We start from the raw sequence: 17,082 nt of genomic DNA on the forward strand, positions 1-17,082 counted from the left end.
TCTCTCCTACTACACAGGGAACAGCTTTCCCTCCTTATTTATTAATTCCTTCAAAGTTCGATCCAGCCTCCCTGTCCAGGTTTTCTGTTTGTCCCATGGGTCATGTTGAAGCACTCTAGCCCACGTGCCTTTTGATTGTCCAGCTTTGTCATTGTTTGCTTTATGAAATGATGGGAAGGGTAACTAGATTTTTTAGGGTGTGTGTTGTGTGTGTGTGTGTGTGTTTGAAGAGAACACACCCCATCAGATTTGTTTACATTTCCCCTGTATTACAGCAACATTTATTACAGTGCATGAAAATGCACTGTTCTGTTATCCGAAGTCTTCTTATTCTTCTTCTTCTTATTATTATTCCCATCAAATTTCTGCGTCTAATTCAGCTTCAACCGTTTAACATAGAAATTTCGTTCAATCTTTGGGTAACACTTTATCGACATAAGAGTGACATGACACTGTCATGAACACATGACTCTGTCATGACACATGACCCCTAACCCTAACCCTAATCCTAATCTCTAACCCTAACCCTAACTCTAACCCTAACCTTAACCCTAACCCTAACTTGTTATGACAAAAAACGAATGTCACTTAATAACAGAGGCGTTATGTAATAAACGTTCATGACAGTGTCATGTCACTCTTGTCAATACTGTCAAGTAAAGTGTAACCAAACTTGGTAACGTAGGTCTTGAAAAGGACACTTGAGAAATGTATTTTTCACTTTTGTAAACTTTATACTTTTTGAGCTATGTGACCCTGCAAGGCGAAACCAGTCGCTTCGGTAAAATGTACAAAATTAAGTTATGGTGCTCACATGAACGGCCATAAACTAAGCTTTCCAACGATATGTATATCGAGGATATTGCAAAAAGTATCGCTAAGATAACCGCATCCAAAGTTGGCATGGTTCTCCTGTCACGATACGCCAGAAGAGGAGAAAATCACCTTTTTAAGTAAATTGTCACGTGCGATAGTGTGAGGGCACTGTTATTACAGAGAGGGTTAAACAGGACACCCAGTCAAAATGTATGTTTTTCCGTGAAATTTGTTCACAATATGAAAGTGTAGACTGTATACTGTCGAATTATGCGAAAATGTGAAATTCAACATTTTAACCCATACATTTGTTTATCGTGGATTTTCAAAGCAAAAAACATATTAACAAAAAACAAGCTTATTTTTCCTCATAGACTTTGTATTGGCACTATGACATCACAATGGGCTAATTAACTTGATTTGCACCTGTATCAACTGCCAGCTGCTCGGCCAGTTAAACTGATTGCACCTGTATCAACTGCTTTCTGCTCAACTAGGGCAACTCTCTCTGTGTCTTTCTATTCTACAAGGATATAAGGCACATTCCATCCAACTTTCTATCCATTCATCCTCTTCAAACCATTCTCATCCACCCATTAAACTATCTATCAACATCTATTAAACAATCTGCCTATCAACATCCATTTAACTTTCTGTCTATAAACTATATACTCTGTCTCAGGCTTTAGGCATACAATCTGGCCCTCTTAAGACTACAGATCCTGTTCAACTATTTCCTGTGCCCACAACTGTTTCAAAATAAATGTCCTCACTACAATAATTCACTATTAAATAATGTTCAGCCATTTCAACTGTCAGTTGTCATCAACTATGACTCCCGCCGTTTCCTCTGCCCACAACTGTTTACAAATAAAAGTTTGTTTTGCATTTTATGTTAATATATGTTTTGCATTTTCATGCACTGGTAATTTCCTCGAAATAAAATTTTCTAGTTTGTCCACGTTATTTAGTTTGCACTTTTTAAACCATCTGAAAAAAACCACAATGTCGTCTCCTTCCATGACCTGTGATCACCCTTCCTACAACAACACCTGGGTCATTCCGTGTGAAATCACCCAATTTCAGCGCAATTTGGCAGGTGACCCTCTCCGAAAAAATCAGAAAAAAATCACAGGTGTTTGTAGACCAAATCCATGCATAGATCCTAAATAGTATATCTGTATAACTAATCGTTGCAAAACTACAGCCCTTTGAAACTTCAAGTCATTTTAAGCATTGTGGTGAACAATCCTTTTTGGTCAACTTCCAGCATTATTGGCTCTTTTGGTATTTCACACACATTAGTGAAACTATGTGAATAGAAGTACATTTTCCTGTTGAATTAAAATATCCAATCGGATTAGACGTATCTTGTATACTTTCCCCTCTGCAAAGCTCTGAAAATGGCTATAAATTCATAATGTGAAAAGACATCATCACCTTTGAGGGCTTCTCATTCAAAAAGTATGTGACACAAATTCATCAGATTTTTTTCCTACACATATAAGTATTATAAGGTCCTGTCCATGCATTAACTTTGGTTGTTATCATGTTCATATTTTCAGAGCATTTTTTTTAAATTGGGCTTGATTTTCAAAAAGCCTGTTTTCATCTTCTCATTTCACCATGTGGACAGTTAACAGGATTTTTTTTTAAAATTTTACCATATATCATTCTGTATGTGAGGATCATCTGCCCAAAATGTGGGCTTGTTGCTGAGTTTCTTCATTGAGATAAGATTTTTTTTTAAATATTGTCTATAAATCCACTGAATTTGTACTGGATCTGCAGTACCACTTTGCACCACATGTGGTGCTCTTTTAATACAATGGAAGTCAATGGAAGAGTAAGAGAGTCACTTGTTTGCTGCACATATCCAATCTAAACACACAGTTTATGGTTCATAGTTGAATTGGTCCAAATAATTATTGCAATATGAACAACATACTACTCATTCATAAATCTTATTTAGAGAAAATAAACTGATCAAGTAAATTATACACACATAAGACTGACTGGTCATCATACATGCAGCAAGAGGATTTAGCATAATTACCATCTTTGTAATAAGTTTTCTACACCAGCTTCAACCTATCAGTGCCTATGTGAGCACTTTAATAATTTCTAGCCAGCTGGTTAGGCAAAGTCTATATTCATCGTCATGCTTGGGATGCAGTCCTCTGTGATACATAGACAAAGAGCATCAAGATGGAGATCAGTGCTTTAACAAACAATCAAACAATGGGTTTCTAAAATTCAGTTCATCAAGGTATTTCACTTAATGAAGATGGCCATGTGTGTTTCCATCACAAGTATTCATAACAAGGTTTGAGGAGTCGTGGATCCAAGAGGCATTTGTAAAAAGATGATAAATCTTTAGTATTGATTTTTCTGCATCTGACAATGCACTGAATTTTAGAAACCCCTTTTTACTTGAACCATATGAACCATAAACTGTGTGTTTAGATTGGATATATGCAGCAAACAAGTGACTCTCTTACTCTTCCATTGACTTCCATTGTATTAAAAGAGCACCACATGTGGTGAGACAAGTGGTACTGCAGATAAAGTACAAATTCAGTGGATTTATAGACAATATTTGTAAAAAATCTTATCTCAATGAAGAAACTCAGCAACAAGCCCACATTTTGGGCAGATGATCCTCACATACAGAATGATATATGGTAAAATTAAAAAAAATCCTGTTAACTGTCCACGTGGTGAAATGAGAAGATGAAAACGGGCTTTTTGAAAATCAAGCCCAATTTAATAAAAATGCTCTGACAATATGATAATGTTAACAACCAAAGTTAATGCATGGACATGACCTTATAATCCATACATGAGTGAGAAAAAAATCTGATGAATTTGTGTCACATACTTTTTGAATGACAAGCCCTCAAAGGTGATGATGTTTTTTCACATAATGAATGTATAGCCATTTTCAGAGCTTTGCAGAGGAGAAATTACACAAGATACACCTGATTTGATTGGATTGTTTAATTCAACAGGAAAATGTACTTCTATTCACATAGTTTCACTAATGTGTGTGAAATACCAAAAGAGCCAATAATGTTGGAAGTTGAACAAAAAGGATTGTTCACCACGATGCTTAAAATGACTTGAAACTTCAAAGGGCTGTAGTTTTGAAACCATTAGTGATACAGATATACTATTTAAGATTTATGCATAGGTTTGGTCTACAAACACCTGTGATTTTTTTCAGATTTTTTGGGAGAGGGTGACCTGCCAGCCACTGGGTGATTTGACACGGAATGACCCACCTGGTACACACCAATTTGCCAATGATAATGTGAACAAACCACTGACATACTTGGTTGTTAAACACATGGCTGAAAACAATACTGAAAAATAATGCTTTTTTGAATGGTAAAGCTGATGATTGATTGAAAACTGAAAACCGTCCACCATGAGTATTTTTTTTTTCAATATGTCCGAGTTTATTTCATGTGTATCATAATATTATAGGATACAAACTAGGAATTAACTGTGGAACTGCATAATATGATCCTAGTGTTGTAAAGTGAGATCATTCACTCTGAGGTCATGGAAACTGTCTCTTGCACGTGATGGTGCAAGTTCGTTGGATGTCACCAGGAGGCAGAGCTCGAGTTTAGAAGGGTGACAGCTGCAGGAAAGAAGCTTCCTCTGAACTGCTGGTTCGGGTGCGGAGAGACCTATAACGCCTCCCGGAGGGGAGTGGGGTGAACAGTCTGTGGTTGGGGTGAGAACAGTCTTTGATGATGCTGCGCGCCTTACGCAAGCATCGCTTGTCCTGGATGGCCTCGATGGAGGGTAGTGAGGAACCGGTGATGCGTTGGGCAGTTTCACCACCCTCTGCAGTGCTTTCCGGTCATGGGCAGAGCAGTTGCCATACCAAACTGTGACACACTTGGTGAGGATGCTCTCGATGGTGCAGCGATAGAAGTTCACCAGGATCTGAGGAGACCGATGGTCCTTCTTTAGTCTCCTCAGAAAGAAGAGACACTTTTTGATCAGGGTAGTGGTGTTGAGGGTCCAAGAGAGGTCCCCATAGAGATGTGGACACCCAGAAACTTGAAGCTGGTGACACGCTCCACCTCAGTCCCGTTGATGAGAATGGGTGTGTGTGTTATGTCTAAGTTTGTTAGACATAATGACATTGGTATTGAGGGTGCTTCACTTTGTTCTTTGACAAAAGTACCATTTATTTGTCTGGTATGGTTTGAAAAGGTCAAAGGTCCTCCCATTCCATAACCTGCACCTTTCCTAAAGCAACAAAGAATGCACACCTATTATGATAATGTGAAGACATCAGTTGCATACTTACATACAAAAAGCTCTAAGATTTTTCAAAATACCTTATTCTTTATACTTTTATTCTTTTTGTTTGATTTAAGTTCATAGCGATCGAATTATTCTCAAATCAGAACATCATGTAGTACAAGTGTCAACAACTGTTACAGATATGAATGAAAGTAGCCTACAGTATATAGGACTAGTGACATAATTTAGCAAGTTAACCCCAGGCAACACACAACAGCTTTCTTTGGTTAAGCAATAACTGTGCATAAGTGCACCAAGAGACCACACCGCTCAGTGATGTGACTGAAATGATTCACAAAACAATAAAACAAGTTTACAAATGACAACAAACCTTTCAGTCATAAATCCAGCTGGGCTATATGACAACTATATTTATGAGGGACTTTACCGCCTTGTATATATTTACACCCCCCGTCTGGTTAACACAATGGCTCATACTTTTGAAGTCAAAAGGTTTAGAAGTGGCATTGCAACATTATATCACCGGTTTACTGTAATAAGTGTGGGAGCTGGCTGGTTGAATCTCTGGGGTGGATTTGGATCGGACTTTCTCACATGACCAGCTATGTTGTCACTCTCATGTGACTCGTGAGGGGGGTGGGCGGGTCATGGCAGGGTGCCAAACCCCATGGCCTTCTATCTTTCTAACTATCAGTCCAGCTCAGGAACATTATCAGGTATTTTATAAACCATTTAAGAGCCCATGGTACTTTGTACCAGCTAGCTTTCAGGTTTCAGGTGTTTTTGGGGGGAGCTGAGGGCCTGTAGGTCAGCATCTGTCAGGGAAACCCATAAGATGCATACGAGTGAATGTGATTACACTGTAAATATATACATTAGCTCTCACGATTGAAATTAGTGTCTTTTGGTGCATCTCTGTGTGCGTGGAAATGTGTTTGTTTGTTTGTTTTGTTTGCCAGTGTTTGTTTGTTTGTTTGTTTGCAATTGTATCTTTCACTCAGTGTCAAAATCTAATTTTATTCTAATTTAATTTACTCACACATACAAGTTTTGTTCTCACTTTATCAATACTGTAAATAGACACTGACAGAATAAAGCCAATATACAGCTGAGACAGCATAAGTGTTAAAGTGACAATAAATTAATTCATTAGGTCTCAGTATTCAAATGGGTGTCTTTTGGTACAACGGTGCGTCGATGTGTTTTTGTTTGTTTGTGCGTTGCCATCAGTTGTCTTTATTTCAGTTTGTGATGTTGTTCCCTGAGTTTGATTGTCATGTCAACCCAGTGTTTGAGTAAGGAGTTGTCCCTGTTATGACCTTTTCCATGCCTCGTTGTTGTCAAAATTCACTGACTTCTTTCACTTCTGTCAACAGCTTATCACCCCATTGTGAGTGTTTCATACTCATAAGCACCCATTGAATTGTCAAACATAAATTTGGCTTTGGATCTGAAGGTGTTTAAAAGGCCAAAATGTCAACGCACAGAAAGTCACATCCATTAAAGGTCAGTTGGATGTGTGTAATCTTGTAAATTCTTAGGGATAATTATTTGAAGTATCTTTGAAGTGAATTGTGAAGCAATGTGCAGAAAGGGACACCAATGCATCTTTCCACCAAGATTTTATTGAACCAGTTTTGTTAAAGAAAAACATGCAAATAAACAAAGGACACAACATCAACAAACAATCAATAAATGAGGCAACAATGAAGGACAGGAACACACACACGACCACACATAAGTGAGGAGTGAAAGCATGGGTTTATTTCAATAAAAGTGACCTTTAGTCTCCCCTGAAATAGGCTACTTCCCTATACTGCGGACCTCGTGCTCACTGACTACAAACCAAACAATTCCATCCGCATCCATCAGACATGATTTAGGACACATGCTCATTGAAAAGTTGACCTCAAAATAATGTCTCTTTTTTTCATTTTTTTAATAAGCTGTTCGTTCATGTCCACCAATTGCTTAGAAAATAAATAGTGTGCTCTTGATTTTACACAATCAGTATTTGTTATCATCCCTGGTGAATAACAAAAACAGTTCCTGAGGAAGACTTTTAGTCGAAACGTGTAGGCGTATCCATTAGAATAAAGGATTTTTAACATATACTTGATTGGTGTGCCTCGCACAGGACATAGGCAGGCCAATATATGAAAACAAAAACCTCAAAAAAATTGATACAAAAGGTTTTTCAACTGATTATTATACCTTTAGATGTACTTAATAACATATTAAAATCTAGTAAAATCTGACCCCAGTAAAGGGGTCATTTTCAAGATGGCATCCAAGATGGGCCACCAGAATCAGATTTAGCGGTCACTGAATCATATATGTCACACTAAAGTATCAGTTCATCATTTTCAAAGACTTATAATTTTCAAGATGACGTCCAAGATGGCCACCAGAAGCTAATTTTGGCTATATCTGAAGCATTATTCAGCCTAGGAAAGTGTTTTTCATGTTTAATCAGATTTAGCGTTCACTGAATCATATATGTCACACTAAAGTATCAGTTCATCATTTTCAAAGACTTATAATTTTCAAGATGGTGTCCAAGATGGCCACCAGAAGCTAATTTTGGCTATATCTGACACATTATTCAGCCTAGGAAAGTGTTTTTCGTGTTTAATCAGATTTAGAGGTCACTGATTCATAAATGTCAGACTAAAGTATCAGTTCATCATTTTCAAAGACTTGTCATTTTCAAGATGGCATCAAAGATGGCCACCAGAAGCTAATTTTGGCTATATCTGAAGCATTATTCAGCCTAGGAAATACAATGATTTTCTGAAAGCATATAACCTGCAGATGGGATATAACACCAGATAAGACATGTCCCATCTTCCTCCATGCCATGAACAATACATTGCCCTCTATTCTGTATAGGCAAATCTAGTGTAAAGCGGATACATTTTGGCATGTACAGTCCAGGGAAAACAAATCAAACACCCTAAACTACATATTTTCTGAAAGCATATAACCTGCAGATGAGATATATCACCAGTTAAGACATGTCCCATCTTCCTCCATGCCATGAACAATGCATTGCCCTCTATTCTGTATAGGCGAATCTAGTGCAAAGGGGATACATTTTAGCCTATATTGTCCAGGGAAAACAGATGAAACACCCTAAACTATATATTTTCTAAAAGCATATAACCTCTAGATGAGATATAACACCATTTAAGACACGTCTTATCTTCCTTCATAATCCTGTATTGCATTTGCACTGTATTAAAACACATTGATTTTAATATATGGCTGAAAAAGGTAGACCATTGAAACATTTTCAATATTACAATTTGACAGCAATTTCACCCCTGTAGGCTGAATGGTAATTGAGATATAGCTATTTTAACCTCTTGACAGCCATTTTGAAAATGACCCCTTTCCCAAGGTCAGATTTCACTAGATTTTTAGTACGTTATTTAGGATGTCCAACAGTAGCAGAATCCATGATAAAAAACCTTTTGTATCAATTTTTTTGACGTTGAACCCTATATTGACCTGTCTAAGTCACATTTTGCCTTAAAACAAAAAACGTTCTTTTCTTTGCTATTACCCACATTTTGTCTACATTCTCTAACTTTATCAAAACATGGTGGAACTGAATGATTCAACATCAAGTAATTCTGTCAAAACACTCCTGTACTCATGTCCTCAAGACTTTCCTTCTCCCTTTTCCTTGTCTAATTCCCATTTTTTGTCAGGTCAAACTGCCTGGTTCAGCTTCACCTATCCCCAGACAGTGTATAACTAATTCTCTCCCTTTTCCAGACATTGTCTTTTTTCTCTCTGCTCCAACCCCTCATTTTACAGTGTTGTGCATGCAATATAATAACTGTAGAATAATTCAACACCACGCATGTCTCCAATTGTTATCGGAATCAGATAGATGTCTTTTTACACAGATCACAGTAAATCAGACATTTCTCAATCTTGCAATAATCAAACATGAAACTTGCTCACTGACTGGATATTGTGTGAAAGCAACATGATTTGTGTTAATGGTACAGTATGGTCCAAAACAGATGGATGATGTGGTAATTGTGTTTTTACAGTTTTAAAAATGTGACTACAGGTTGGACAAAAGTATATGTAAAAAAAGTTAAAAGTAAACAAAAAGCTATAAGACTTTGCCTCCAAGAAAGACTCAACTGCACTCAATAAGAGAAGACATGTACAGTATGTCTTTGTAGAATTTTAGTCAATAAGAGATCACTAGCTGTGAAAGGACCAAAGGATTATCTATTGTCAGTGCCTATACTGTATACTCATGCTTTCATATACCCATATTCTATTTTCTCTGTTTCGGACTGCCTTTCTTGAGCACAGACATTTGAATGTGCAGTCATTTATGCAGGGTATAGAGCCATGTTTAATTTCCGAGTAGTTTTATTTTAATTTGATTAAAAAAATAAAATGTAGTTCCTGACAAAAAGGAAACATACAGGATTCAGCAAATCACACAATTTTACAAAACACATATGTTAAAGACACAACTGATGTAAAGCTACAGAATAGCCTACGTACATCAAACCACCAAGATTAAACCCAGGAGATTTATCAGGGTTTATATTCAGGACCAGATGCCTCTTAAGCACATTTGATAGAAGGAAATCCAATAAAGCTGAATCAAAAACTTAATTAGAATGAATTCCAACCATTCAGGGAAAAAGTACCATAGATCAAGACATTCAAACATTTCAACAGCTTGATAAAATAACTACATTATTTGCATTAAAGGTGTACTTGCAAATAACTTTCCATCCAATCTTGTTTTTTTTAGCTGAACTTTAGAACTGGCTGTGAAAGAATGTCCAGGGTGTTCAAAAAATTAACCCGACTACAGTTTTCAAAAAACAAAAACAAAGAATAATCAGTGATGGAAATGTATGAAAAGCATGTCTTGGTTTTTGCATCTTGCCTTTATTACAGTGAAATCAGATATATTCCTTGATCAAGTGCATGATAGGATCCTCCATAGCCCTCTCGACAGAAAAAATACAGTACTCCCACCATTCTCAGTGAAAAATGGAGAAGAAATCAGCCTTCTCCCCATCCTCCAGCTTGGCGTCCTTGCAAAATGGTGGTGGGATGAACACATTGGGATCGACCCCGAGCATGTTGTTGAAGTAGCTGTTCAAAAGAAGATGAAGACAAGTGTCAGATTTGCGTGCACTAAAGCATGAGCCGAAGAACACTCTGCGCTCCAAGGGCCTCCATAACACAATGCAATGAATGACAAACTCGATATGGATTTTTGGCATCTATTATATCTAGAACTGATACTCAAATGGGTGCATTTTTGGCATCTGTTATATCTAGAACTGAACAAGTTGTCAGTACCTGTACAGTACAGTGATAGAATAGTACAGAATAGAACAAATAATGGAATAAAAAAAAATAAACATGGAACATGAATTTAACTAAATATGGTTCCAAAAGGTCTGAGACAATAAATAAAAAAATAAAATAAATGAATGAATGAATGAATGAATGAATGAATGAATTCAGCAAAACAAAGCATGCACAGTCCTGGTCTATATTTCATCAGTAAGGACAGCTCTTATTCTCATTTGTATCCTGTCACCTTTTCCTACTCTTCCCTTTCCTTGTCTTTGAATGAATGAATGAATGAATGAATGAATTCAACAAAACAAAACATGCACAGTCCTGGTCTGTAAAACCACTACATTATGTACTTATATGCAACTCAGTTGTTGACTCTGCATGGTCCAGTTTAACCCCTCCATGGTCATCTTCCTGTCCCTTATCCATCCAACAAATTTTCTTCCTTGTCTAGATATTATTTGTTGTATTCAGTTTTCTATTCTGGCATAATGTGCGAAAACATTTGAAAATAAGCCAAGGAAGATGCATGATTTTGCCACTGGGTGAGCTTGTCATTGAAATGACAGCAAGCATTTTACATTGGACAAAAGTATGTAGTGATAGTGAAAAACAAACAAACAAAACAACAACAACAACAAAAACAACAACAAAACAACAACAACAACAACAACAACAACAACAACAACAACAACAACCACAGCACATTGTGATTTTGACTAACCTCACACTCATCCATCCCATATTCTTTGTCTTTACAAGAGCAGAGACGGGTAGGCAACCAAACTCAGTGAAGGACAGCATGTAATTGCCTAAAGGGAAGACAGAAAATTAGAAATGAGGAACATGAGATAAATAAAAATGAAGTCAGGACAAAAAAACGGCAAAGCAAAGAGCAAAGAAAAGAGCAAAGAATAGTAAAAGATTTTTTTTTTTTTTTTTTTTTTTCAATCGCTGTAGTGTTTACCTTTACTTGAAAACAAAAACAAGAAACGTTTCCAAACTCTCAACACAACAACACACCTGTAACACACAATTAGCCAAATAGGTAAACATTTTTGATGATTGTTAACATGAGTTTACCTAGTTGCAACACTTTGTTACCTATAGTTGCACACTAATTCGCCGCTCAAAACTGCATTTGTATACTACAATATTTCAAAACACAAACAGCTCTCTCTTTATGTAAAATCTTTATCAAAACATGCTGAACCTCAATATCAAATCAGTCTTTCAAAACACTAACACATGCTTTTTCTATCCAAGACAAACATGCAGTCACCGCACATCAGCTCTCAAAACACTAACATTTCATGGAAATCAGTTCATTTCCAATAATAATAATAATAATAATAATAATAATAATAATAACGTTTCAAATTATATTTTCTACAAGTGAATGAGTCTTCTTTACTTAGAATGCACGGTAGAAAAAAATAGTGAGTAACAGAAATACTGCAGTAAATTTGTATTCTTTGCATACTGTAACCCAGATACATTTTTGAGGTTGTGCTTTGTTGTGTTCATAGCCTATTCTTGTTTAGCATAATTCAATCAGGTGCACTTAATGCAGAGAGAGAAGTAAGACATCCAGTCTTGCCACTCCACTGGAATGCTGCTCCCAACACCATGGAAACCAGTTATGTCAGTATCAGAATGACAAAATTCTGAGCACAGTGTCAGACTTGGGCAAGCTGGAGTCTGATATAGGTTGACCAAAAAAGAATAACAGTTCGAGGCAGAGTGAGCAATGCTGGATGATGCCACGTTTGTTTATGTGTTTGCTTCTCCTTAACAAAATTATAATAAAGTAAAAAATGGTAATTCCCCTACGCTTCTGGCCAAAGGAGAAACTTCAGCCGTGGATGTGGGCATGGGAGAGCAGTGCTCAACCACTTCCCCCACCCACATAAGTGATTGATAATGACTGACTGACTATTATTGTGTTACATGCTCCAAATGTAAAGCACTTTGAGCTGCATTCTGTGTATGAGAGGAGCTTTACAAATAAAGCTTATTATTATTATTATTATTATTTTTCCTACTGGTCGGGGAATCGAACTGGCAACCCTTCGGTTACAAGCCCGAAGCCCTAACCAGTAGGCCACGGCTGCCCCCTCTGCCTAAAGGCCCGTCCATGCAGATAAATAATAATTATAACAATTCTCACCACTCTTGTCAGGCATGTCCCCCCACCAGGAGTTGACAAGCAGACCCTGTCCAGGGCCTGAGGAGGTTCCCAGGACCACCTGGGAGATGAAATCGGCCGCCATGGGGACCTCCATGGGGTGGAAGTCGGACTTCAGGGCCTTCTTCACGCAGGTCTGGTCGTGGTGGTTGATCTCGTACAGGACTTCCTTTAGATTATGACGTGTGAAGAGGAAGGGAAACAAAGGCAGGCCGCATGTCAGGTGATTTGTGGGTCACAGACGATGGTTCACACAATTGAGACAGTTTAGCAATGGGTTCACGTTCCCTTTTAGAGAAGATTTCATTCCCGTTGGACAAAACCAAACTGTGTGTATGTGTGTGTGTGTGTGTGTGTGTGTGTGTGTGTGTGTGTGTGTGAGTGAGTGAATGTGAGTCCCAGTGTATATGTGCGTGTGTGTGTGTGTGTGTGTGTGTGTGTGTGTGTGTGTGTGAATGGTTGTGGGTGTGTGTGTGTTATAGTGTGTGTACATCTGTATCTGTGTTTGTCATGTGAATGGTGGGTGCTGCAGTTGGAAGAGTTTGCCACTGGAGATGGCCTTATTTACCTCCTGGAAGAGCATGAGGGCATTGTAGGTGAAGCTCTTGTTGTTATACGTCCCCACTTCTCCCAAGTGGATACGCTGGCTGATGGCATCATAGGCATACCTCCCAACAGCCCACAGTTGCTCATTTTGGGTTGCCTGAAAGTGGAAGGGGTGCACGAAGGCAAATGACTTTACCATTGCAATAACATTGACATAGATTCTACACACAGACATTGGTTTGTGGTGGTTAATAAATGGGATTATGGGAAGGTTGTTAAACTTACCACAGTCATGCCTCCGGTATAAAGAGGTGGAGACCCTTAAACATAACAAGAGCAAATTTAAGTTAGATTTAATACGTACAGATAGTGGGAAAGACACACACCCACTTTTTTCTTTCCTTCTCTCACCCCCACTCTCCTTTTCCTTTCTCTCTCTCTCTCTCACACACACACACACACACATTTCTTCTCACACTCAGACTCTCACTCGCTCACTATCCTCCACTTTCCCACTTACTGCAACGCTGCGGTTTTTGTGCAGAACAGAAGCCTACAGCCAGGCACATGGCCAGGGTAATCCAGTACGTCGCCTGCATGTTTCTAAGCCTTCAACTTCACTCTGAACACTTGTACACAACTAAAGAGTCCTCCTCTTAGCCTCAACTGCCTGCAGTCTGCCTCTCTCTCTGCTCTCTCGGGCTCGTCTTGCGAAGCCGCACTGTACTGCTGCACTGTAAACAATGACACAGGGAAACCGACAGCCAATCTCTAACATCTCCACTCCCCTCACTTCCTTATTTATGCAAACCAAGTCCATTCCAGGACTCCACTTTCTGGGTTTTTATTCCCCCTTCACATTTTCCATGAGCCAGAGCCTTTCACCTAGATGTGCTTTTATTGTACAGTAAAGCTGATGACAGATAAGACCAAGTTAGTTTTTTTTTTATATCTTAGTTTATTGTGTCTTTATAATAAAATTATGTTTTAGGAATAAACTGTGCAACTAAGGAATATGACCCTCTGTATTTCTCTGGTGTTGTAAAGTGGTTGATTGATAAGATCATTCATTCTGAGGTCATGCTCCTGGTGATTGTAGGCTTGTAACAACATGGTAGGGAAAAGAATGTTAGCAATAAACCATACAACTTCATACAACTAAGATCCTTGAATGGTTGCGAAGATCATTGACTATGAGGTCATTTATTTTTTCATTTTGTTTACTAGAGGTGTGTAATGGCATTGATGTTGAGAGTGTTTGACTCTGACCTCTGACAACAAAATTAAGGAATTAAATCATACAAGACAGAAAATACATTTGTTACTAAATAACCATGGACTTCTTATTGATTGTTTATGTTGTCTTTGTCTTTGTCTATGTATTTTAATGTCTGTGTGTTGGTAAACATTTTGTATAGAAAGGTGATGCACAAGGTCCAGTCACAGAAAAGAAGTACAAACAGGATACAAGTTTATTTTGGCTGTATACAGGAGAGAGGCACACACAAAGCACAAGGCACTTCAGCATATGCGTCTCTGACCTGACACAGAATTATCCAGAGCTGGCAAAGCATAGATAACCATATAGTGACAGTGGCAGAGTCAGAAAATGTCCAGGCTATTGTCCCTAATCAATGACATACAGTACATGGCATTTGACAGGAAACAAGCAATCAGTAGTGATATTAAACCAGACGCCATACATTGTCCCTGTTTGGGAACACAGTCCATATATCACAGAGACATGACGAAGGAGCTGACTTTAGTGTCAGGGTGATCTACTAATGACAAATATAACATTAAACCACATGTGAATATTGAATATAATGCTGTATTCCACTTTCTCTTAGTGTGAAGCACTTAGCTATTCTGTTCTAGTCCATTATATTATATACTATATGGGGCACTGCTAGAAAATTTGGGCCCTATGAAAGACAATAATTCTGGGCCGCTCCCCCGAACAAAATATAACTGGCTGTCTTATATCAGAAAAATCGTGTGTGCAGTATAGTAAAACATTTTTTTATTAATTTGTCTTTGTCTAGTGCGGATTAGAAAGAGCAATGACATTCTATTTCAGAATTTGTCCTTATACCCCCTCTAAAACAGCACATGGAACACATGTATTTTACTTTAATAATGTGAACAAATCAGTGGTTTACTCTGTTGTCACATGTGATTTAAAAACATCCTAGAAACGATTGTAAGATTCAAAATTCATCCAAGATACCTTATCCTATTAAATGTTCAATTTCAGTGATTTGTTATGGAATTATTCTCAAATCAGAACATTCTGGAACACTTCTGGAACAAGTGTAACAATCATGAATGGATATAGTCTATTCATGGGTTTCATCAGGTCCCTTTCCACAGGTGTATTACAGTAATCAAGCACCATGTAGTCTGCATTCATAATCTAGGTGCTTGATTTTATACACCTGTGGAAAGGGACCTGATGAAACCCATGAATAGGACACAGAACACATGACAGCATTCAGCAACATAGAGTGGCAACATAGCTACATAATGCAGGCAGCATAGAGTGGCAACACCGCTACATAATGCAGGCAGCATAGAGTGGCAACACAGCTACATAATGCAGGCAGCATAGAGTGGCTTTCTCTGGTTAAGCAATAACCTTAACTTGTAAGTGTTCACCAGAAGACGCCAGCGTATCTCTGACTGTGTGTGCATATGTGTGTGCGTGTGTGTGTGTGTGTGTGTGTGTGTGTGTGTGTGTGTGTGTGTGTATGTGTATGTGTGTGCATGTGTTTGTATTGGTGGCTGGTTGAAAGCCTGGAGTGGATTTGGACTGATTTGGACTGGCCTGAGTCACATGAGTTAGTTATGTCTCACTGTCATATGATTCAGGGAGTGTCACCTCGCCTCACCTGACTAGAGGAGGAAGCACCTTTACCTGAGCACAAGGTCTAATGTGTTGAAGTAATGGTCAGGTGCTCTTTAATACAGCCTTTTTTTACCCACTTGTCGCATTAGCTTTTGTATAACAATTATTCTTATGGACTTTGACGTGTAATGCATTGTCATGATGGAAACTCAGCGGCAGCATGTGGCTTTGAAAAGTCACAAGCACAGTCTGGTCACAAGACTTTCTGACTGATACTGTAAATCGGTGCCAAAATAATTAGAAGTGTCACATTTGGATTTAGTTGTTTGTAGTTTAGTTCAGTTTGGTTTAATTGAGTTAAGCTTAGTGCAAAAGTATGGCAATGACAATTATGTAATTTAAGGCAAAAAAGAACCCTAAGTAAAAAAAAAAAAAATGTGTGTCTGGCTATGTCATATTGAAAAATTTCAAATGTTTCCGTGTTTGATATAAACAAGCTTCAGGTGTAGCATTTAAGCTTTGTTGCCTTCGTGATTCAGGGGAAGAAGAACACTCGCCTTGAGATGTAACACTTGATTAAAGGGGACGATTATTTTTTGTGTATTGTCTTTATTTATTACCACTAAGGGTGTCACGATTTCGATTTTATATCGAAATCGATCAAAATTACATCTCAATCTCGAACTTCGAACTTAAAAGTAGAATCAACGATGCAGCCACACACCCAATGTCACGTCCAGCATGTAGGCTTTGCCAAGACGCACAAACATGCACGCACGTGCTGAACTGCAGCATCAACACTCCTCTACTTTTAGGCGGCAGCCAGTTAAAATAGACACATCAACCTACCGAAAACAAAGCCCCTCTTGCTACTTTGAAATCACCGGTGTGGAAGTATTCATTCATTCACGTCAATTAAAACTAACTTAGCCTACTCAACTTAGCAAGTGAAAAGGTGATCTAGTTACAGTCCAAAGTTAATTTAAGGTTTAAAATGCACATTGATAAGTACATATTCCATGAACACTAACCTTGGGTC

The 17,082-nt window shown here is 38.1% G+C and overlaps 1 protein-coding gene across 1 annotated transcript; it reads right to left on the minus strand.

Annotated features, from left to right (window-relative positions):
- Window positions 1–9,486: 9,486 nt before the first annotated feature.
- LOC143127279 (ependymin-like) lies at window positions 9,487–13,967 on the minus strand. Its single transcript, XM_076288672.1, has 6 exons — window positions 13,716–13,967; window positions 13,481–13,515; window positions 13,218–13,352; window positions 12,632–12,818; window positions 11,186–11,273; window positions 9,487–10,248 (listed from the first exon to the last, which is right to left on the minus strand). Exons 1-6 carry the CDS (start codon window positions 13,792–13,794, stop codon window positions 10,134–10,136), a joined length of 639 nt encoding a protein of 212 aa, XP_076144787.1. The 5' UTR covers window positions 13,795–13,967; the 3' UTR covers window positions 9,487–10,133.
- Between the last annotated feature and the right edge of the window lie 3,115 nt (window positions 13,968–17,082).

Source organism: Alosa pseudoharengus, unplaced genomic scaffold (genome assembly GCF_046254945.1).
Source record: "Alosa pseudoharengus isolate Yale_2024_CS ecotype anadromous, Long Island Sound unplaced genomic scaffold, YU_APseudo_1.1 YU_APseudo_1.1_scf_17, whole genome shotgun sequence".
Classification (NCBI taxonomy): Eukaryota; Metazoa; Chordata; class Actinopteri; order Clupeiformes; family Clupeidae; genus Alosa; species Alosa pseudoharengus.